The 24,821-nt window shown below is 35.6% G+C and overlaps 1 protein-coding gene across 1 annotated transcript in view; it reads right to left on the reverse strand.

The window, feature by feature from the left end:
• ADAMTS20 (ADAM metallopeptidase with thrombospondin type 1 motif 20) overlaps positions 1-24,821 on the reverse strand; it is a 211,085-nt gene that overhangs the window by 161,670 nt on the left and 24,594 nt on the right. The window contains 1 exon segment of the mRNA XM_031650426.1: positions 3,219-3,478. Within this exon segment, the coding sequence (XP_031506286.1) occupies positions 3,219-3,478 (260 nt within the window).

Consider the following 24,821-nt stretch of genomic DNA (forward strand, 5'->3'; position numbering starts at 1 on the left):
TCAACTCTAACAATTTTCCTTCAGTATCTCTCCCACCCAACTTTCTTTCCTTATTTATTTATTTATTTATTTATTTATTTATTTATTTATTTATTTTAAGACAGAGTCTCACTCTGTCAGCCAGACTGGAGTGCAGTGGCACGATCTCGGCTCACTGCAACCTCCGTCTCCTGGGCTCAAGTGATTCTCTGGCCTCAGCCTCCCAAGTAGCTGGGCTTACAGGCATGTGCCACCACGCCTGGCTAATTTTTGTATTTTTAGTAGAGACATGGTTTCACCATGTTGGCCAGGCTGGTCTTGAACTCCTGACTCCAGGTAATCTGCCCGCCTCGGCCCCTCAAAGTGGTGGGATTACAGGCGTGAGCCACCAAGCCCAGCCCCAGCTTTCTTTTTTATTTTATTTTATTTTATTTTTATTTTTTTAAGGTTAAAAATATTTATTTCATCAATACAAAATGAATTTAAATAGTTCCCACTTAGACAAAATATATTTATCTGTTCTAATACATTAGAGAGAAACACTTTACTAGAATGACTACTGACTCCAGTAAACAATTATTTTTTTCTGAGAAAAAATTTTAACATTTTAATAAAAATATTAATGTTTTAAATTTGCCTTGATGTACTGAAGATACATATATATATAATGTTTTTATGATATATATTGCATAACTTTTGAGTTCTTTTAAGTATCTCAACATTTTATTTTATTTATTTATTTATTTTTATTATCATTATACTTTAAGTTCTAGAGTACATGTGCATAACATGCAGGTTTGTTACATATGTATACTTGTGCCATGTTGGTGTGCTGCACCTATCAACTCGTCAGTACCCATCAACTCGTCATTTACATCAGGTATAGCTCCCAATGCAATCCCTCCCCACTCCCCGTGATAGGCCCCAGTGTGTGATGTTCCCCTTCCCGAGTCCAAGTGATCTCATTGTTCAGTTCTCACCTATGAGTGAGCACATGCAGTGTTTGGTTTTCTGTTCTTGCGATAGTTTGCTGAGAATGATGGTTTCCAGCTGCATCCATGTCCCTACAAAGGACACAAACTCATCCTTTTTTATGGCTGCATAGTATTCCATGGTGTATATGTGCTACATTTTCTTAATCCAGTCTGTCACTGATGGACATTTGGGTTGATTCCAAGTCTTTGCTATTGTGAATAGTACCGCAATAAACATACGTGTGCATGTGTCTTTATAGCAGCATGATTTATAATCCTTTGGGTATATACCCAGTAATGGGATGGCTGGGTCATATGGTACTTCTAGTTCTAGATCCTTGAGGAATCACCATACTGTTTTCCATAATGGTTGAACTAGTTTACAATCCCACCAACATTGTAAAAGTGTTCCTATTTTTCCACATCCTCTCCCCCAACTTTCTTAATGAATGCCATCTCCTTTAACCATTTTCTATTGCAAAATATATCCCAGTGTTCCATAAAATTGATACAATCTTGTACATAACAATTGACATCCTCCACATCATAGTTTTCATTAGAATCCCTTCATAATTTAGAGTTTGCCATACTAACATTTAGATAATTATACATCTAGGTAATACATGTAGGTAATTTTACTTCAAATTCAGAAGTAAAAAAAAAAAAGTAATTAGGATAAATTTCTATCTATACTTCTGTTGTCATTTACAAAAATTTAATTGAAGTAAACAAAATAAGGGTCAATTTTACACAATTTCAAAAAAATATTTTATATATCTCTGTTTTTATTTATCACAATGCACTGAATTCTGAAAAACAATATTACTTTTAGTAATACTTTAACCATGTTTCCATTCATACTTTCAGTAACTATTTATTGAGTACCCACAGTATCAGATACTGTGTTTAGGTAACATAGACTATGGTATAACAATAAGAATTTAAGGTAAAATGTCATATTTTAGAAAAATTATTGTATCTTATGATCTTCATGTCACAATGAACTGGTAATATCTAGCTAAGAGAAATTTACAATGTCCTATAGATATGCACTGGCTAAGTTTTTTCAACTAAGTAGGCCTGAATTCCCTATATGTGAATAGAAGTACTTCCAGTCATGAGATATGTTCCGAATACCCTGAATCTATAAATAGGTGGCTATGTAATTCTTTTTTTTTTTTTTTTTAATTGTAGTTTCACTCTTGTTGCCCAGGCTGGAGTGCAATGGCATGATCTCAGCTCACTGCAACCGCTGCCTCCCAGGTTCAAGCGATTCTCCTGCCACAGCCTCCCCAGTAGCTGGGATTATAGGCACCACCACCACGCCTGGCTAATTTTTTGTATTTTTAGTAGAGATGAGGTTTCACTATGTTGGCTAGGCTGGTCTCGAACTTCTGACCTCAGGTGATCCTCCCGCCTCAGCCTCACAAAGTGCTGGGATTACGAGCGTGAGCCACCATGCCTGGCCAATAGTTCATCAACTGAACTAGCATGAAAATGGCTACCCTTAGTGATTACTCTAAAATAACAGGTCTAATTCAGGAATGTCCCAGGGTGGTGGAGGGAGATACAGACACACACACACACTCACACACACACTCTCTCACACACATACATGTAAGGATGAAGGGCGATGCCACTCACACAGAATTGGCACCCTTCACCAGCTCTAGAATACAGTTCTATGGATACTAACACTACCACTGCTTGACAAAGGTATTAACATCAGATCAAGGACCCTGAGAGTTATTGTGATCTTAAATTCCAAATTTGTTAGGACAGTTCTATTAGTAATAGCCTATCCCTTTATCACCATAAATACATGTATAACTTAAGATGTTAGGTGTCCAAATTTCTGATTTGGAGAATATAGTCATAATAAAAAAAGGATCTTCTCCCCTCTGCGCAGAAATAGGGTGAGGTTTTAAAATTCAGATTCAAAGAGCAAAAGATCAGTGCAACTAGGACAGTTCCTGTCACTAGAGGGCAGAAGCCATTCATGTGATGAAGTAAAGAATAATTCAAGCATTTTCTATAAGTGGTTTTGTGGATTTTTAAATGTTTTAGAAAGGTGTCCAAGTAACAGAATAGGATACTTGCTATACCTCTATCTAAACTAAACTTCAATGAAATCTTATTTTTGGCTTAAACTTAGATACAAAATTACATCTAAAAAGTTTGGAAAAAAAAATTTTAATTAGACATTTAAAATTTCATTAAGCTAAACATTTTAGGAAATATAAAAGTCACATTAAGTTTACTTACAATTGACATTAGAGTCAGTATATAGTTTTGCAAATTCGATCCATGAGCAGAAACCACTTTAGCATCAGCTGTAACCATAATTTCAACGTATCTTGGATATGATATAAGACGTTTTTTCCTGGAATGTAATTCACTTCTTTCATCTTTCAATGGTACATTTTTTGATGGGTGTCCTAAAACTCTTTCTTTCATTACATTAAGATCTTCATTCATGTTTCTGTAGGTATGAAAGGGTAAACTGGTTTCCTTTATTTGACTTTCTAGGGAGAAAAAAAGAATATAACATAGAACCATTAAATTGGATGTGACCAAAAATATCGCAAAAAATAGAATAGCCAAAATTATTTAATACTTACATATTTGTTCCCAACATGAAAATAAAAGGACAAAGAGAAATTATTATTTAAAATAGTATTGTACAGCATTGTCATGAAGATTGCTTTCTATAGTAATAAAAAGTTTGCAAAAGTTCACATTTTCTTAGATTTTACCAACAAGAAATTGTATCTAAGTCATGTTTGAAAAGGTAAAATTGTATCTAAGTCACATTTGAAAAGGTATGACTATTCAAATGTATTTATTAACTACCAAGTAGAAAATAAAAATATCCAGGACTTCTTATGTTTTTCTCAGTATGTAAATTAGGTTTTCAAGTCAACAATGACATTTAATCTCATTACAGAGTAGTAACATTTTGTAGGGTGAAACTTTATAAAATATAGAACAAAACAAACTTTCTTCACATGTGAAAAGCACCAAGAACAACAGAAAATTAAGCAAAATAACAATATGTGGGTGAATCTATTGAATCCAGAAAGGCAAAAAAAGTTTTTCCTGCCATTTTCTCCTGAAGTGACTTGGCCACTAAAATATCCTTGACCAATTACTGGACCCTAGAGGAGATCCCAGATATACCTGATATATAGAAATCTCAATCAAGGAAAAGATAAATATTTATGCTTTGATTTATTTGTTAATTTAAAGGAAACATTTATTGCATGCCTAATGCATATCAGGAAACATTTAGATACTGAGGAGCAAATAGCACCTCATAAAGCTTATACTCTAATTGAAAGAGGCAAAAAATAAATTAACAACATAGTAAAGATAAAATTTCAGGTATCTTTAGGTGCTTCAATACCAATTCAACTAAAAGACAAAAAAAAAAATATGATTCTACCTACCAGAATGACTAAAATTACAAAGAGCTATAATACCTAGTGGTACAATCACTTGAAAAACCTATCTGGCAAATTTTAAATTAGACATGCATCTACCCTATGACCCTGCAGTTCCACTCCTAGGTATTTATCTAAGAGAAGGAAAACATATGTTCACAAGAAAACTGGTATAAGTTCACAGCAAAACAAATATACAGACTGATGAACTACAACAGAGGCTCCAGATATAAACCCTTGTGTATATGATCAAATGATTTTTGACAAGAGTGCCAAGACCACTCAATATACAAAGACTAACTCAAAATGAGCTACAAATCTAAAAGACCCAAAATATTAAAACTCCTAGAAGAAACCATATCAAGAAAGTGTTTCATAACATTGGATTTGGCAGTGATTTATTGGATATGACATCAAAAGCACAGGCAACAAAAGCAAAAATAGACAAATGGGACTACATCAAACTTAAAAAATATTATTCAAAGGACACAATCAGTAAAGCAAAAAAGCAGCTTATGGATTAGGAGAAAATATTTACAAACTATGTATCTGATAAGGAATTAATATCTAGAATATTTAAAAAATTCCTACAACTCAACAGGAAAACAAATAATCTGATTAAAAATGAATAAAGACTTGCATAAACACTTTCCCAAATACATTATACAAATCATCAACACATACATGAAATGATGTTCAGCACAATTCATCATTAAATAAATGCAAATCAAAACCACAATATCACATCACACTCATAACAATGGCTACTATTAAACACACACACAGAAACAGAAAGAAAGAGAGAATAACAAATGTTGGCAAGTATGTGGAGAAATTGGAAACCTTACGCACTGTTGGTAGGGTTGTAAAATGGTATAATCACTATGGAAAACAATATGGACATTCCTTAAGAAATAAAAATAGAACTACCATATGATCTGGCAATCCTACTGGGGTAAATATCCAAAAGCAATGAAAGCAGGGTCTTGAAGAGCTATTTATACACCCATGTTCTTTGCAGTATTATTTACAATAGCTAAGAAGCAGAAGCAACCCAAATGTCCATTGACAAAGGAATGAATAAACAAAATGTAGTATACACATACAGTGAAATATTATTCAGTATAAAAAAGGAAGGAAGGCATGTGTGGTGGCATGCACCTGTTGTTTCAGGCACTCTGGAGGCTGAGGTGGGAGGATCACTTGAGCCTCCAAGTTTGAGGCTACAGTGAGCTATGATATACCACTGCACTCCAGCTTGGGTAAGAATGAGACTCCACCTCTAAAACAAACAAAAAACAACAACAACAACAACGACAACAAAAAGGAAGGACATGCTGTCACATATGACAACATGAATGAACCTTGAAGTCATTATGCTAAGTGAAATAAGCCAGTTTTTAAAAAATCCTGTATGATATTACTTAAATGAGATACTTAAAATAGTAAAATTCATTGAAACAAAAAGTATACTGGTGGTTACCAGGGGATAGAGAAAAGGGAAAATGGGGAGTTGTGAATGGATATAGTCTCAGTTTGCAAGATGAAAAAGTCATAGAGATCTGTTGCATAACAATGTGAATATACTTAACACTACTGAAGTGTACACATACAAAGGATTAAGATGGCAAATCTCATGTTACTTTTTTTTTTTTTTTGAGGGGGAGTCTCGCTGCATCACCAGGCTGCAGTGCAGTGGTGCAATCTCAGCTCACTGCAACCTCTGCTTCTTGGGTTCAAGCAATTCTCCTGCCTCAATCTCCCAAGTAGTTGGGATTACAGGTGCACGCCACCATGCCCAGCTAATTTTCGTATTTTTAGAGAGACAGAGTTTCACATGTTGGTCAGGCTGGTCTCGTTATCGTGACCTTGAGATCTGCCTGCCTCGGCCTCCCAAAGTGCTGGGATTATAGGCGTGAGCCACCATGCCCGGCCACCTTTTTTTTTTTTTTTAACCACAATTAAAAAATGTTTCAAAGAATGTTTATAGCACTTTTATTCATAATAGTCAAACCTAGAAACAACCCAAATGTCTGTCCACAGGAGAAAACTAGAAAGGACAAGAACTAAGCTTCACAAAGGGTAGAACAGTGGTTGTCAGGAGCTAGGGAATGAAGGAAATGAGGAGATGCTGGTCAAACGCACAAACTTTTAGTTATAGGATGAATAACGTCTGGGAATTGAATGTACAGCAGAGTGACTATAATTAATAATACTGTCTTATTTAATGGAAATTTGCTAAGAGAATAGCTTTTATGTGTTGTCACCACACACATCATTTCTGTGAGGTGATGATGTGTTAATTAATTTAATTGTGGTAATCATTTCACATGTATACATATATCAATCATCATGATGTATACCTTGAATATATACAATTTTTATCAATCAATTATACATCAATAAAACTGGGGTGGGGGAAGTGATAATGAACAAAGCTTCAGCAAGAGATGCTTTCCTTATCCATGCGTGGCATCCTATTCTGGGAAAGGCTGACTATGCTAGCTGATGTAGCAGCACTGCATAAGATTTGCAATGTGGGACAACAAGCAGCCCTCACCTCAGAAGAGAAAAACCATCTCCACACTCCTCAAAAGAAAGCATCCCTCTTGTCAAGTAATTTACCACTTGTCTCTAGCAGAAAAAGAAATCCTGTCTTATCTTCTACTGCCTGTTACTATCTCACTGCCTGAAGAATCTCCAAAAGTCTGTCTAGCCTGAGTGCTAAGAAATTATATATCTCACTGGTTAACAATAACAAGTAAAAAAAAACACAATTGAATTAAGAAAGCACTATGGTTTGAAGAAATCAGGCTGACAGAGACTAAACTAGAATAGATGGTTTCAGTGCAAACTAAAATAATGAAAGATTGCCACATTATTCATAATTCAGTGCAAACTAAAATAATGAAAGATTGCCACATTATTCATAATCCTAAATGCCCATCAATGACAGAATGGATAAAGAAAACATGGTATATATACACCATGGAATTCTATGCAGCCATAAAAAAGAACGAGATATCTTTTGGGGGACATGGATGAAGCTGGAGGCCATTATCCTTAACAATCTAATGCAGGAACAGAAAATCAAATACTGCATGTTCTCACTTACAAGTGGGAGCTAAATGATGAGAACTCAAGTTCACAAAGAATGGAACAACAGACACTAGGCCCTACTTGAGAGTGGAGGGTGGGAGGAGAGAGAGGAGCAGAAAAAAAATAACTATTGGGTACCGGGCTTAGTACCTGGGTGATGAAAAATCTGTTCAACGAACGCCTGTGACACAGATTTACCTATATAACAAACTGGCACATTTCCTTTTAAAATAAAAGTTAAAAAATAAAATAAAATAAAATGATGAAAGAAACAGTTTCTATCTGGAATGAGAACACCGAAGGAGATGATAATTAGAACACAGAAAAAAAGTCTGCAATAAAAAAGCATAAATTTTTAAAGACTATTATTATTATCATTGAAACATTTAATAACACCACATAAGATAGGTGTTATTGTTTATCTCATTTTACAGATGAGGAATCTACAACATATAGAGCTTGAGAAACTCACATACACATTTGCTAAGTAATGGAAGTAGAAATAAAAAAACAAATAAAAGGAACAAAACTAAATAGATCATTTATCATGATAAAACTGAATGGGTTGAATTTGTCCATCAAAACACAAAAACTTTATAGAACTCAGTTAATAAACAAAATCAAGCCATATGTTAACTGATCAGTAGCATGGCTGGGATTCAAATCCTGGGGACCTGGTTCAGAGTGTTTTTTTTTTTTAGTTAAAATTTTTTTTACTATTAAAAAATATTTTGTGCGTACATAGTAGGTATATACATTTATGAGGTACATGAGATATTTTGATAGAGGCATATATTACATAACAATAACATCAGGGTAAATGGGGTATAAATAATTTCAAGCATTTATCCTTTCCTTGTATTGCAAATAATCCAATTGTACTCTTTTAGTTATTCTGAAATGTACAATAAATTATTGCTGACTGTAGTCACCTTGTTGTACGAGACTTTATTCATTCTATCTAACTAGGTATTAAGACCAGCATGCATTAGCTAGTTTTCCTGATGTTCTCCCTCCCCCGACCCTGACAGGCCCCAAAGTGTGTTGTTTCCCTCCCTGTGTCCATGTGTTCTCATTGTTTAACTCCCACTTATAAATAGTGAGAACATAAGGTGTTTGGTTTTCTCTTCCTGAGTTAGTTTGCTGAGGATAATGGCTTCCAACTCTACCCATGTTCCTGCAAAGGACATGATCTCGTTCCTTTTTATGGCTGCATAGTAGCCCATGGTGTATATGTACCACATTTTCCCTTTCCAGTCTATCATTGATTGGCATTTGTTGATTCCATGTCTTTGCTATTGGGAATAGTGCTGCAATGAACATATGTGTGCATTTATCCTTGTAATAGAATGACACAAGGCCTCTGCTTGACAATGACGTTTAAAGACAAAAGGAAAGAGAATCAAAATTTAACAACAAATACAATGTTATCAATACAGATCTCAGGGGTTTAATTTCATCAGCAATGGAATAAACCATAAAAGAATATTCTACACAACTCTTTGTCAAAGTAATTGAACAATTTAGAAGAAATCTATAATTTCTTACTTGAACACACAACAGTGTTAATAAATCTTGTCACTATAAGTAAGGAAAGTGAGAAAATTAAATCCAACATAGTTTTTAAAATATAGTTTAAAAACTAAAATAAAAATATATGCCATATATGGGTATAATAACATCACATAAGAAGAAAGCAAGGAGATGACAAACATGGAATTAAGAATGCTGGTTGCTTCAGGTAAGGGGGGGACAAGTGAACAAAATGGGTGAGGGGAGTGAAATTATGTGGTTGCATTTGGGTTGTTATCCAGGTCCTATATTTTGTATTGGGTCATATATTCATCAATATATATTATATTATTAGTAAGTTCTTAGTAAATAGTAATATAGCAAACTGACTGCTATTAAAGCAATATGCTGGCTCTCATCACTATCATATAAAATTGTTTTGGTAATACTAGCTAAAGCAATAAGAAAATGAAATAAACAGTATGAATATTAAGAAGAAAATTTTTTCATTGTTCTGATTTTATTTTGTAGATGAAAGGCTTGCATAACTGAAAAACCCAGGAGACAAAATAAGAAACCAATTAAGACAATAATCCTCAATAGAGGAATAGTTGAATAATGGAATGTTATGCAGTTGTTAAATGAATGAATTAGGTCTATAAGTTTTGATATGGAAGGATGTCCAGAATGCATTTTTAAGTAAAAATATAAATGGCCTGTGTAGTTTAATCCCAGTTTTGTAAAAACAAACTCTTTTCCAAATATGCAAGTACTCATAAAATATATCTAATGAGCCTAAAAGGTATACACCCCAAACATTTAACAATAAGTGAGACAGAAGAGGGAGACAGTAAAACTATTACATACTTTCTTTAACATCTCAGTGCCCTTTAAATTATTACGATGAGCTTATTTTATCATTGTAATTTTAAATTTAAATTATTATTTTTAAAAATGCATATATTACTATTTTCTTGGCTAAATATCTAATCTCATTACTTTTTTGTATTTATACCTAAGTGGTGTTACAAATGTTGATACAATTACCTTTCCAAATACCCTACATAAATGGTCACTATTCAAAGCACATTGGCCAGTTCAATTACATCATTTCTATGTAATGCATCCCTTTCTATTTAGGTCCCATTGAGTCAAATGTTAAAATAACGTGTTGTCTTTTATTAATAACAAGTGTATTATGACCCAAAACTAATTTAAACCAAACCAAAATACAAAATCACGCTATCATGCAACAATGATAATCTGCCCACTAGAGCATAAAACACTTGAAAATTACAATCACTGAATATCTCTTATAACAGCAAGGTGTATTCTAGAATGCAAGGAGGAGGTTAAAATAATAAGAATATAAACTACTAGAAAATTAGTGTTAAATAATAATATAATTAGAATCCCATAATTCTACTTGGATGTCCTACTGGCACCTCATATTTAAACATACAAAACTGAATTCATCATTTTCTTCTCCCACACACAGTTTCCCTTTCTATTAATGTGAGAATAGCCTCCCAATACATATAACTCATATTCAAAACTGAACATTACCATTGGGCTCCTCCTATCCCTCCTTCACCCTTTGTATCTAGTCACCAAGTTTGGCCATTTTTCCTTCAAAATGCTCCTTGTATTGCTTCTCCTGCAGGGTCCTTGCCTCCAAACTCATTCAGGTCCTTCTCACCTCAGAACATTATTAGAATAATGAATACAAAATTAGACGCAGAGTCTCCCAAACGTTCCTGCCATCTTCAATCTCTTGTCTCTTCCATTCATCCTTCATTTATGTCCAAAAAGATTCATTTTTAGAAACATTCCTTTTATCTCATCCTTATTTAGGAAGAGATATAATGGATCCTCATTGCCCATAAGATACAGTCTAAGCCTCTCCCTACTAGCCCACCCCTAAATCCAGTCACCACCACCAAGCTACAAATTCCCTAAAGACTGAGAACACTGTTAGGCAATATGTTCTGCCTTTTATAAGTGCTCAGTAAATGTTCGTGGAAAGAAAGAAAAAGGATTAGGATAAAGAAAGGAAGGATAATGGGGGAGGGAAATAGAAGAAAGGCAGTGAGAGAGGGAAATGAAGGAAAAGAATATATTGAAGAGCAAGACAAAAGAGTTGATCAGGCCAGATCTTCAGGGTAGGAACAATAATTGTGATGTACAATAGGAACAATTCAAAGACAGATATGTGATCTTTGATTTGCCTAATATTAAGTACAACATTCATTCTGATGTCTGTACACAGGCTAGAATTCATATAATGCTCTATATTTGACCAGATGAGGAAACACATTTTACACTTCTTCACTAGCATGCAACCATCCATTTTTTAAATGAGGACATAAAATCAAATGATGCTTACTCTAGACTTAACATCTCAAACAACTTGCTGAATGTGCAACATATCAAATACCTGGGTGGTCCTTGAGATAAAGAGTGACCATATCAGATGTATTGTGAAATCTCACATTTTCTTATGATTTAAATTGTTTTCTGGATCTATTATATGCCCTGTGTTGCCACACTATTGCGTTTTCTTATTAATACTACTATCAACAACAATAAAGATACAATACTGAGTGCTTATTACATATCAGGTACTAGTACACTTCATATATGTTATCTCACTTAGCATTAACAAAAACCCTACGATGTAAGTACTATTATTATCCTCATTTTATATATGAGGATAATTTTTATATGAGGATAATAATCATAATTTTATATATGATGATAATATTTTTATTATATATGAGGAAAGTGAGGAACAGGAAGGTTAAACTGCTTATTGTAATATAACTAATAAAATAAAATATCCTCATTTTATATATGAGGATAATAATTTTATGTGAGGATAATAATCATCATAATTTTATATATGAGGTTATTATTATTATATATGAGGAAAATGAGGAACAGAAAGGTTAAACTGCCTGTTGTAATATAACTAATAAAATATAAACCTGAAATATATTTATTTTAAAAATTAGTAGTATTTCATAACACAAAAGTGTATGAAAATCTACAGTCCTCTGTGATTTCTCAATATTATTAGAAATTTCAACCAGTACTTTAAAATTATAGCTTGCAGCTTATAAAATATTTCATAGTACTTTTTTCAAAGAGTTTCACGAGTTAATAATTGGAGCCCTAACTACTAATAATAAATTTGCAGAAGATTATGAACTTACCAGTGGCCAGCTGAAACTTGAAACAAATCATTACACCATCAGTCTTCTTCGCATCCCTGAATCACTTACTATTATGGGGCACATTTTAAAACACAGAGACATGTGATACAGATTAGGTGAAATTTCAACAGCCACCAACTGAGTAAGTGGCATAACGAAGACATGAATTCAGATTTCTCAGTATCAATTATTTCAGCTGAACTCCACATCACATGACTCTTCTAAAGGTTGAATGTGGTAATATATGAAGACTGTTGAGAATGTAGTAACCAGGGTCATGTTGGTAAATGTTGATTCCTAAAAGACTAGCTACTCATATTCACAAAAATATGCATTACAGAGGTCCCTCTTGCATTGTAGAAGCATAGAACTGAGCCAAGATTTGGATATAAAGGCTTTTGGCTCTACTTAGAATAAAAACCTGAGACAGATCTGATGATGTCCTTTCATCTAGTGGCCTTAAAGGAAAAAAGAAGGCACTAGAAACCCCCAAATTACCCCCATTAATCCTACAGATACCAAAAAATCCTACCTCCTCCCACTATGTGTGCTAACAGGACAATGGAGCACACTGGTCAAGTGTCACAGAGTAAATATTTTTTATTCTTCCGCATTCTCAAGAAACCAACCCATAAGACTTGTTCTAAAGAAGTATAAGACACACTTCCCTTAAAAGCTGCATCAAAGATTCCTGCATACATCAGGAACTGAAAACAGGCACACGTTAATTCACAAACTCAAAGACTTTAAGATTTTTTTTTAATGGAAAGGAACATGCACACCTACTGTCTCTTTCCAGCTTTTGGCATCATAACCTCTACACTTTAAGCGCATTAAAACAAGGGAAACATTTGTGCAGCCCTCTGCTTTTTTTATTATTATTATTTACTTTACTGCATTGACCAGGCTGGTCTCGAAATCCTGGGCTCAAGCAATCTTCCCACCTCGGCCTCCCAAAGCTCTGGTATTAAAGGCATGAGCCCCCATGCCTGGCCTCACCCTTTTCATTTTAAAAAATGCTTTCCTGGCCAGGCATGGTGGCTCACACCTGTAATCCCAGCACTTTGGGAGGCCAAGGCAGGCAGATCACGAGGTCAGAAGATAGAGACCATCCTTGCCAACATGGGAAACCTCATCTCTACTAAAATTACAAAAATTAGCTGGGTGTGGGGGTACATGCCTGTAATCCCAGTTACTCAAGAGGCTGAGGCAGGAGAACAGCTTGAACCAGGGAGGCAGAGGTTGCAATGAGCCAAGATCTTGCTGCTGCACTCCAGCCTGGTGACAGAGTGAGACTCTATCTCAAAGAAAAAAAAAAAAAAAAAAGCTTTTCCACATTTCCACATCTTCAAATGCGATTTACCAGAAATTCTAAGTGAAGAAGTCGGACTAAAATAAACCAATGGATCCTAATGTCAGAATTTAGATGGATGATTATACATATAACAATGCGATATTCCAAACTCTTCCTCTCTTATTTCTTGAAAAGATTTGCTTTTGAAAATCTTTTAATCAGTGAATTAAATGTATACTCTAGCATTTGAACGTGTAAATGAAATGTATCATTTTGTTCTTCAAAGAAAAACCATGTGTTCAGAATTCATGCTGAATATTGATATCTACGAAGTGACTCTTGCAAATGTGTGGGGCTGCTGAAATTAGAATATGGCATAACGCTATTAAAATTGACAGTAATACATGATTCTGCTACATTAATCTTATCTTCCTATTTTCAGATGAGCCTTCATGGCACTCCATTTCCAAGCCATCTCCACTGACTATGATTTAACAGCAGACAACAAATAACTCCCTTTTGTTTTTCAAATTTTTATACGGGTTGTTTCTGAGCTAGATCAACCACAATCTCTAACTATCTGCTCCATGTGTGTAAAATCATTCTAGAAATAATTTGAGATAATTTTAAGTACTAAGAATTCTAAAATACTTCCCAAAAGACAAAGGTAATTCAAAGTAACCATTTATAATTTTTAACTTCTCTATTTACTCCATCAATTCAAGTATTGATATAATACTATTTTCAACACCATTTTCAAATAACTTGATGAAATATTAGTATGAACTTTTCCTTTTATGTTATTAACTCTGTAATTTATGATGGATATTTGTTAAAAAGTCATAATTCAGATATCCAGGACATAAGCTAAGTTTATACTTTAACTCATTCTTTATTCTAATGCTACTCTTGTAAATTTTTTTATTACTCTACATTTACTCCTCCTGGGTCTGTAATTTCTGAAAGAGCTTTTGACTGAAAACAACAGAATTATCATATGAAATGTCCATCTAACCTTTTATATTTTCTTAAAAGATTTTGTAAAATAAGAAACATTAAAGATATTTTCCAAAGTAAATCTAATGTTGAAAAACTTAGAGATGTAATTAAAAGATGGTCACTAAATGAATACTAAATGTTAGAAACAAAAATTCTATGTGATATATTAATAGTACTTAATATGTTTATTATGGAATCAATTTTATTCACATGGTTTTTATCAGCTGTTACTAACCCGTTCACTATTTTTAGATGTTGACAAAAGTAGGAAAAAATCAAACTTTAAAATTATTTATAGATTGAACACTTATTTTCAAGCAGGTATTTTATTTTAAGCTACATCCCAGAATTTAATAATTCACCATTTTTCAAATGAATGTTTTGTTGATCTTATTTAACACCAAGAAAAATCTAGTATCTGGATACAGCTGAATATGTACAAAAGAAGTTGCAGACAGACAGGTCAGAGGGGGGAGGGAGGTCCCCCCCCGCCCGCCCCCCCACCCCACTGTCTTCAGCTTTCTGTCTCTCTTTCAAGGGAGATAACATTAGTCCTGAGGTCCAGTAGTCTGAAATGCTCTCCACATGAAACAGTATATTTGTTTCCTGTCCTGGTGATGGGTCCAACTCACTCCAACATATGATCTTTACAAAGTACTGAACACATGCTAGGGCCAGCCAAAAACATGAACCATCCTCCTTTTGCAGTTTTCCCTTGCATTTATACTCTGTGAATGCAGCCCAGTCAGACGTGTCAATGTCTTTAAAAATAGGGCTGCTTCTGAATAGTGCAATTCTGAATCAGATTCTAATTGCAGATAATTAGAATTATTGCTTCCTTTTCATAAGCAAAGCATCATGTGGCTAAGCAGTTCTCTACTAGAGCCAAAGATTCAAATTGACTTCACTAAGCATTTACAATTAAGTGTTTGCTAGACCAAAGGAAAACTATAAAAGGAACTACATGCTGATTAGTGATCTAATATTTTAGATAGAAAAAGTTGTATATCTTGCTCTCTATAAATCTATTTTTGCTTATCTTCTTTACCTGGTGAGTAAATATAAATGAGTACCAACTTATAAAATAAAAATGATGTCCTCACAGAGTTTATATCCTATGGTCCATTATTTTAATCATTCTCTTCAATAGGCCCTCATCTTCCTTGCTCTTCTTCTATCCAACACAAGAAAATTACAAACTAAATTTACTCTTGAACATAGATGAAAAATTATAAAGATAACATTATCAAACCAAGACTGGCAAAAATATAAGGTAGACGTGACATTTGAGAATCAATTAATCAAATTCATCACATTAACTTAATAAAAGGAAATATATATATTTATATATCTATATAATCATCTTGGTACATGCAGGGAAAACACTTGATAAAACTCAACATCCATTCATAATAAAAATTCTTAGTAAACTAGAAATTTAGGAGAACTTCCCTAATCAGATAAAGAGTACCTAAGAAAAACCTACAATAAACATTGTATGTATTAGAAAAGGTTGAAAACTTTCATTCTAAAACTTGCAATGAGGCAAGGATTTTCATTACTGCTATTTCTAAGGACAGTTCTAGAAAATCTAGCCAATGTAACAAAACAAGAAAAATAAAATATTGAAAGATTGGAAAGGAAGAAATAAACTGTCTACATGATTATCAAGGTACAGAATCCAAAAGAATCAACAAATAAACCACTAGAGTACATAAATGTAGCAAGGTTGCTGAATATAAGGCCAATATTTTTAAATGCCTGCATTTTTATATAGAATAAACATAGCAATTAGAAAATAAATTTTTTAAAATCATATCATTTACAATACTGTCAAAAAGAATAATCTGACAACTCTCTTACTCTCAGCCCTCACCTACAACTTACCTGTCAGCTTGACCATTAAAATATATACAATATCTGGACACCTCTCGCTGTCTTCATAGTTACCACCCTAATTCAGCACCTCACCACTTCTCAACACAATTATTGTAGTATACTGCAGTACCTCCTATTGGTTTCCTTGCTTTTGCTTGTTCCCCTAGTTTTTTTTTCCCACATCATCTGAGTGATCTCTTTACAATGTGGACTGATTATATCATTACTATGCTCCATGTCTGACAGTGGCTTCTATTGCTAAAGTTAGAGCCAAATTCAGAACTGTGACTTAAAATGTCCTAACTGTAGAGATGGATTCACCATGAACCTAAAAAGCCTTAAACTTTTGGTCTCTAGAAATTACGTATTCATAATTTTCTATTAAAGAGCACTCCAACTGTCTAATTTTTAGGATCCCACAACCTGGAGCCACCCATAACTACATGATCAGGCCTCCTACTACCATTCTTTCTACTGATTTCCTACAACCCTCTTTCCTCCCTCACTGCACTTGCACAGGATAGTCCTGCAACAGTGAGGAAGGTATTCAGTAAATATTTTATGAATCAATGAACAAATTTTTTTAAAAAAACATGCTAGGGCAAGGGTGACACCTCATCTTGCAGAGTTCTTATATGGGACAAGAAAAGGAGTCTCCTCTTAGCAATCAACTTTTTTCTTCACTTATTCAATGTCCAACTCCACTCTCATATTCTAACATGGAGCAGGAAAAACCTGTATGTGTCTTACCACTGCACTCTTCTGGCTTTCCTTCTCATTACTTCTCCTGGCACATCCCTACCCCATGGTAAGAAACTTTTTATTTAGTCACTCTATGCTCTATTTTTTCTTTTCAGCTGAATGCTATGCACTGATTCCTCCAGGGTTAGTAGTCAGTATACAAAAGAGACAGATAACGAATTCAGAAATTTATCTTATTTGCTGTTGTACAATCAGATTTTGAAAGTTACAACCTTAATATCACCTTGGTCTTTCTACTTGCAGCCTTCCCATCTCCCAAATAAAAAATCTGAAGAGTGGTCATCAAATAATCCCAGTTTGATAAAATATACACAAAATTATTAAATGCCATGGCAAAAAAAGAAATGATTTAACAAAAAACTGGGCAGTTTTGCACTATTTCTAGTTCTTGTTCTTTTACCACAGGCTGTATTATATTTGCTAATACCTCAGTTAAAATTTTTTTAAATGTAAAAAATAAATTAGGCACCAAAAAAAGGCTTTTTTTGGAGGGTGTAGGTGAAGAGAGAGGTGAAAGAGAGAGAATGGCTTCAACCTTAACTGTGTTGAATCTACACTATCACTGGTACATCTAAGAAAACATGCATGTCAGGCAGTTTATAGACCTGAGTTTTGGTCTAAAAACAAGCACTTAAGTTAAAAGTTTTAACATCATGTATCATTTAAATTCGTAGTTAAAATTAAGAAAGCAGAAAAAATACATGATCTATATTAAAACATAGTCTAAAATGGTGGTCCAAGAAAAGCACTTTAAAAAATGCTTAACTTAGAAGATGGGAAACCAATGACAACTAGGAAGGGAAGTGGGAGGAAAGAAAGGAAGAAAAGAAGCAAAGCTGAAAGCAAAGTGTGCCAGTTAAGCCAAAGACGTAAGAAAATGCAGTTAGGATAAGCTGATGGATAGTGTGACAGGTTCCCCAAAACTGTAACAGTAAGACCAAGACAGATTATAATGCTTTTGGGAGGTAGAAGGTTACAAGTGATCTTTGAAAGAGTAGTTCCAGTAAAAGGTTAGAAACGAGAATAATATCTCTATAGCTATCTCTACATAGATTTAGAAGCTTAAGCTGACTCTTTAAAACATCATTAACATGTTATAGTACACAATAATGGGCATGGTCATGGCCATATTTAAAATCTTCTGTCCCTACATTAACTAATGGCACCTTCTTCTCTGCTCACAAATTTATAAAATGTTATAAATAGTAGGGATTTCAGAAATCAAGTAAGATTGCAAAATGATGGCTAATGAAATTCAGCTCTCATGTTTCTTTTTGTTTTTTTCCACTTTAAAAATATCTAGATTTTCATCTTCTCTGTAAAGTATAAATGATCTGGTAATACTGGTCTCACATTCCCAAAGTATCTTTTGCAAGAAGCAGGTATATTCCAGTGCCCAATGGACAGTTCAGTTCCTTCATGACACCTCACCTTACTCCTTTCTGGTGTAGGGATCTGCCTGATCCCTTTAGCTATAAGGTTAAAAAGTTAATAAGGTAAAAACCCGCAAGTTTCCCATTTAGTTGAATAGGAAACCAATTAAATTCATTAACTATTCATTATCTACTTTGAGTAAGACCCAGAGATCTTTAGGTCTCAAAGCCAGTTAGTAGCATAGCCAGAACTCGCTTACTAAGCAAACTCTGGCCTCTGCTGAAACTAAAAACATTGGACTTCCTCCAGACCAACGTTGATTAAATTACTATATTTAAAGTAAGGGGAAATAATCTGTACATAATTTTATTGAAAAGGCAGTTCTCGTGCATTCACAAAAATATTTTCCAAATAGCTTACTCACAAAAAAAATGTATAAACGTCTCTTCAAAGTTGATAAAAATGTTTTCAGGAAATTATCTTCAATTTACTTCTTTATGTGTGCTTTCCTTGTTTGACACTTAAATCCTTTGTTGATAAAGTGGCTTTTTTCTTTAATTCAGTCTCCCCACCTTCAGTCTCTTATCATTCAAAGCCAAAATTACATATTTTTTAAAAGCTGCCATAGCAACTAATACAACTATTTTTTGAAGCAAATTATATAATATCTGTTTTAAAATATTTTTATAATATCTCTGCTTTAATTTTTTTCTTGTTTCCCCAATGCCTATGGGATAAGCAATAAAATCCTTAAAGTTCTTTCATAACTAGTCTCTGTGCACCTTGCCAGCCTCCCCAGACTACATACACACCTGCACCTTACTCTCGTGATATAGTAAATGGGTTACTCTTTTCTACATACAGCAGGACTGAGAAGATACAAATGCCACATTCTCTCTTGGCTAGAGTCCTGTTCTAACCAATCTTTATAAATTTTGTAACATTAGGCACTCAAAGACTATAAGAATAAATAAATTTAGAAAACTTTCATGAAAAGCACAGAAATTTAAAGCTGACTGACATCATCTTAAAACCCAGCTGTGTTAGTTTGCTCTCACGCTGCTATGAAGAAATACCTGAGGCTGGGTAATTTATAAAAGAAAGAGGTTTAATTGACTCAGTGCATCATGGCTCAGGAAACTTACAATCATGGCAGAAGGTGAAGTGGGGAAGCAAGGCACCTTAATCACGAGGCAGCAGGAAGGAGAAGTGCAAACAGGAAATGCCAGACACTTACAAAACCATCAGTTCTCATGAGACCCACTCATTATCATGAGAACAGCATAAGAGAAACCACTTCCATGATCCAATTACCCCCACCTGGTCCGGCCCTTGATACACAGGTATTATGGGGATTATAGTCCAAGGTGAGCTTTGGGTGGGGACACAGAGCCAAAACATGTCACCATCTAAAGACATTTCGTTTTCACTTCCATCCAGTCATCTGTTTTATTGCTCTACAAATCCTTTGCATCCTAACCCATGACACTGAGATGAGAGGGACAGAGTGCGTGATAGAGGAAGTGAAGCAAAACTAATGAGGTCTCCTGAGGAACACAGACCGGTTGTGATTTGACCTTGGAAACAATTTAGTTCAAGGCTGAAACCACCATGAATTGTAATATTTTAGGGTCATAATGAATTAAAACTATCAACAGAAATACTGTATCAAAAAACGATATCACTTTTCCTTTTCCATTTAATCACTTTGTCTCATGTGCTAAATCTGTAGGCCCACCTATTTAAAGGATTATCTGGGGAACCTCCTGAAGGTTCATCCATTAGAATATATAAGACCTTCGGTCCCCAGAGTGTGCGAGGGGGAGACTGCCTCCAGGAAATACACCCCCACCAGGAAACCTGGGAATCCAGGTCACAGGGCAAGGCCTTAACCATACCCAGAGCTAGAACTGATTTAAGGAAAGGAATATAAAAGTAGGAGAGGCAGTGGAAAGAGTCTTGCATGCATTCCCAGTCTCCATGCAGAACGGCGGAAGCCATTCCTTATTTTGTCTCCCAAGGGACCTCATGGAAGTCTGCCAATTAACTCAGGCAGTGGTCATAGGTTAAAAAAAGCTCTCAAATGAATTTTGTGATATAACATCAAGTGGAGAAGAACTTCCTTGGTCAGAACCAGGTGGAGATAGGGGGCAAATGGAAAGAGTGCAGGAGTTGGGTACCCCAGCTGTGCAGGCAACTTGGGAGGGATGTGGCTTGAAAGCTGCTGTTGAGTTCTGAGGTTAGAGGCCCTAGAATTTAGCTTGCTGCTGCTAGCAGAAAAAATGTGGCTTTGAGATCTACTTTGCCAAGTGCACAGGAGCTGGGTGGGGCTTACTGCTGCCTACTACTCCCTACTCCCTGGGTGAACACTTCTGTGCAGCAGAGGCAGCTATACTCTCCTCTGGAACAAGAGACCATCTCCCCAGTGACCAGAGACCTACCCCTTGACCCCTAGAGGGGTTGTTCCTTGCCCCACATTCAGAGAGTCAGAGCAAGGACTTGCCTGACCCAGCCCCCAGCTGGCTTTGCCCACGCCCCAGCACCCCCTCCTCCCACCACCACCCTGGTAGCTTAACACAAAGGACAGACACTTTGGGGAGCTTTATGGCCCCATATATCCCCTGAGAAACCAGAGTACCTCCCCTGGGTAACTTCAGGCAAGCACAAATCCCACCACTGCTACTGTAGCTGGTGCTATCCTGCAAGCACCACCTCCTGGCTAGACGCCAACTGACACAGTCCATTACAGCATCTCCAAGTACATGTGTCCAGAAAGGAGTTAACTGGCACATGACTGCAGAAATCAACATAGTCTGCAGTACCTTGGCTAATCAGGAGGTCCTGAGCCTATCCAAACAGTCCAGTAATTAATGAGATCAGTTCATTACTACCACAACTGGCTTTTGAGCAAGTCAACACATTAAAGCTATCGACAACCAAAGAATCTCACAGTCTATGTCACTCCCTCGCCATTCCCATCAGAGCTGGCACTGGTACCCACTGCTGGGAGACTTGAGGACAGGTCACATCATTGGATTTACTGCAGATGTTCCCCAGCACTAGCCTAGAGTGTTGCAGCCCCATTGGCAGCCAGACTCAAAGGTGCAACGGCATTCCCAGTAATCTGGTTCTCAGGGATTCCTACTCCTAGGAGAAGAGGGAATGCACCACATCAAGGGAACAGCCCATGGGACAAAAGAACCCAGAGAGCAGGTCTTGAGTTCCAGACCTTTCTGCTGGTGGCAAGTTTATATCAGCAGAGGCACAGTTGCAGTATTGGGCTCAGCAGGGAAAGTCTGCAGCTCTATCCTAACCCTCAGGTAGCCCTAGTGCTTGTGAAAGGTCTTGAAGACAGAGATTTCTTTTCCCCCTTATCCACCACTGCAGTCACAATTGAGGCTTTTCCCATAGAAGTTTGGCATGAGTACACCTATAACCAGCCTTTCTGGAACTCTTCAGGGTGGCTGCATCCCCAGAGGAAGAATACTCCCCAGGTGCAGGTTTGCAAGGGAGGTAGAGTCCAGATTCCTCTCTACCTGGAACATCAATATCCCTGCAGATTAAAGAGCTGCCTGCCTAATCTGAACAGCTGGAACACTGGGTCAGGATTGTGTCTGGGAAGTGGATAGCTTTCCTGCTGACCTGGCAGGGGAGCTGAAGTGGCTCTGGCCTTTCTGTCTGATAAAACTTCAATGCATTTCACTGAGAGCTTCCCCAGCCACATCTGTCAAGGATGGGTCCTCTGCCCACCATTGGATATTGCATTTACTCCCCTACTTTAGCCACAGCTGGTTTTTACCTATGGGCCCTTCCCTTACTGGCCTGAATAGTCAACCTAGTAAATAAAATTCTGGGAAAAAATAAAGTAAACACCATGGTGGAATAAGATAAGCTTCAAGAGACCTCTGCCATTCCAACCCTATAGGACACAGTGAACTTGTTCAAACACTGAGCACACTGCTACAACCAGCATCTGAGAAAGCTATCACTCTCTATAGTCAAGGAACTCATACAGAGGCTTCACCCCTGAAAGCAACAAGAGCCTAATTACACTACAGTAAACTATAAACATTAAAGTCACACCCTTAAGATAGAAAAAAATAAATTTAAAAAAAAACACAATCAAATCAAAAATAAATTCAAGAATAATTAGAAGAAATATTCTACCCAAATGAGAAGGAACCAGAAAAATAATTCTGGTAATATGACAAAACAAGGCTCTATAAAACACGCAAAAGAACACACTAGCCATCCAGCAATGGATCCGGATCAAGATAAAATCTTTGAAATGCCAGATAAAGAATTCAAAATGTTAACTATTCAGTTACTCAAGAAGACACCAGAGAAAAGTGAAAAAGAACATAAAGAAATTTAAAAAACAATTCAGGATATGAGTGGAAAAAATTCTACAGAGATAGATATCAAAGAAAAACCAACCAAAAGCATCTGGGAACCTATAAAGGAAATCCTATCAGATTTCTAGAAATGAAAGACATGCTCAGGGAATTACAAAATGCAGTGGAAACTTTCAACAACAGACTAGAACAATTACAAGGAAGTATTTCAGAACTCAAAGACAAGGCTTTCAAATTAATCTAATCTGACAAAAAAGAAGCAAAAAATAATTAAAAGAAATGAACAAAGCTTCTAAGATTATGTTAAACAATCCAAGTCTGGGATTATGTAAAACAGCCAAACCTAAGAATAATTGGTGTTTATGAGTGAGAAGAGAAAGCAAAAACTTTTGAAATTTTATTTGAGAAAATAATTGAGGAAAACTTCCCAGGCCTTACTAGAGATTTAGATGTCTAAATACAAGAAACTCAAAGCACTCCTGACTTATTGCAAGAAGGTCATCATCAGGGCATATAGTCATCAGGCTATCTAGAGTAAACATGAAAGAAAGAATTCTAAGAGCTATGAGACAAAAGCATCTGGGAACCTATAAAGGAAATCCTATCAGACTAACAGTAGACTTCTCAGCAGAAACCTTGCAAGCAAGAACGGATTTGAGGTTTTAGCTTTAGCCTCTTTAAACAGGACAATTGTCAGTTAACAATTTTGTATCTAGCAAAATTAAGTTTCATAAATGAAGAGGAAATAAAATCATTTTCAGACAAACAAATGCTGAAGGAATTTGTTACTACCAGACCATCCTTACAATAAATGCTGAAAGGAGTTCTAAATCTTGAAACAAAAGCTTTATATGCACCAAAATAAAATCTCTTGAAAGCATAATACTCACAGGGTCTATGAAACAATTACACAACGAAAAAAGTATCTAGGTAACAATTAACATGATGAATGGAACAGTATCTCATATCTCTATAATATGGCTGAACGTAAATGGCCTAAATTCTCCACTTAAAAGAAACAGATGGGCAGAATGGATTTTTACAAATCACAAACCAAACATCTACTGTCTTCAAGACAGTCACCTAACACCTAAGGATTCATATAAACTCAAGGTAAAGAGGTGGAAAAATACATTGAATGCAAATGGAAACCAAAAGTGAGCAGTAGTCTTAGATAAAACAGATTTTAAAGCAGCAACAGTGAAAAAAGAAAAAAAGTCAAAGAAGGTCATTATATAATGATACAAGGATCAAACTAACAGGAAGAAATTACAATCGTAAATTATATGCACCTAACACTGGAGCTCCCAGACTCATAAAACAATTACTACTAGACCTGAGAAATGAGATAGACAGCAACATAATAATAATGGGGGAATTCAATACTCCACTGACAGCACTAGACAGATCATCAAGACAGTAAGTCAACATAGAAACACTAGGCTTAAAGTACACTCTAGAACAAAGGAATCTAAGATATATGTACAGAATATTCTACTCCAAAACTGCAGGATACACATTCTTCTCATCAGCACATGGAACATTTTCTAAGATAGACCATATGGTAGGCCACAAAACAAATCTCAATAAATTTTTAAAAACAGGAATCATATCGGCCGGGCCTGGTGGCTCACGCCTGTAATCCCAGCACTTTGGAAGGCCGAGGCAGGTAGATCACGAGGTCAGGAGATCGCGACCATCCTGGCTAACACAGTGAAACCCCGTCTCCAGCAAAAATACAAAAAGAAATTAGTCGGGCATGGTGGTGGGTGCCTGTAGTCCCAGCTACTTGGGAGGCTGAGGCCGGAGAATGGCATGAACCTGGGAGTCAGAGCTTGCAGTGATCAAGATCGTGCTACTGCACTCCAGCCTGAGTGACAGAGTAAGACTCCGTCTCAAAAAAAAAAAAAAAAAAAAAAAAAAAGGGAATCATATCA

This window comes from Papio anubis, chromosome 9 (assembly GCF_008728515.1).
Source record: "Papio anubis isolate 15944 chromosome 9, Panubis1.0, whole genome shotgun sequence".
NCBI classification, from domain to species: domain Eukaryota; kingdom Metazoa; phylum Chordata; class Mammalia; order Primates; family Cercopithecidae; genus Papio; species Papio anubis.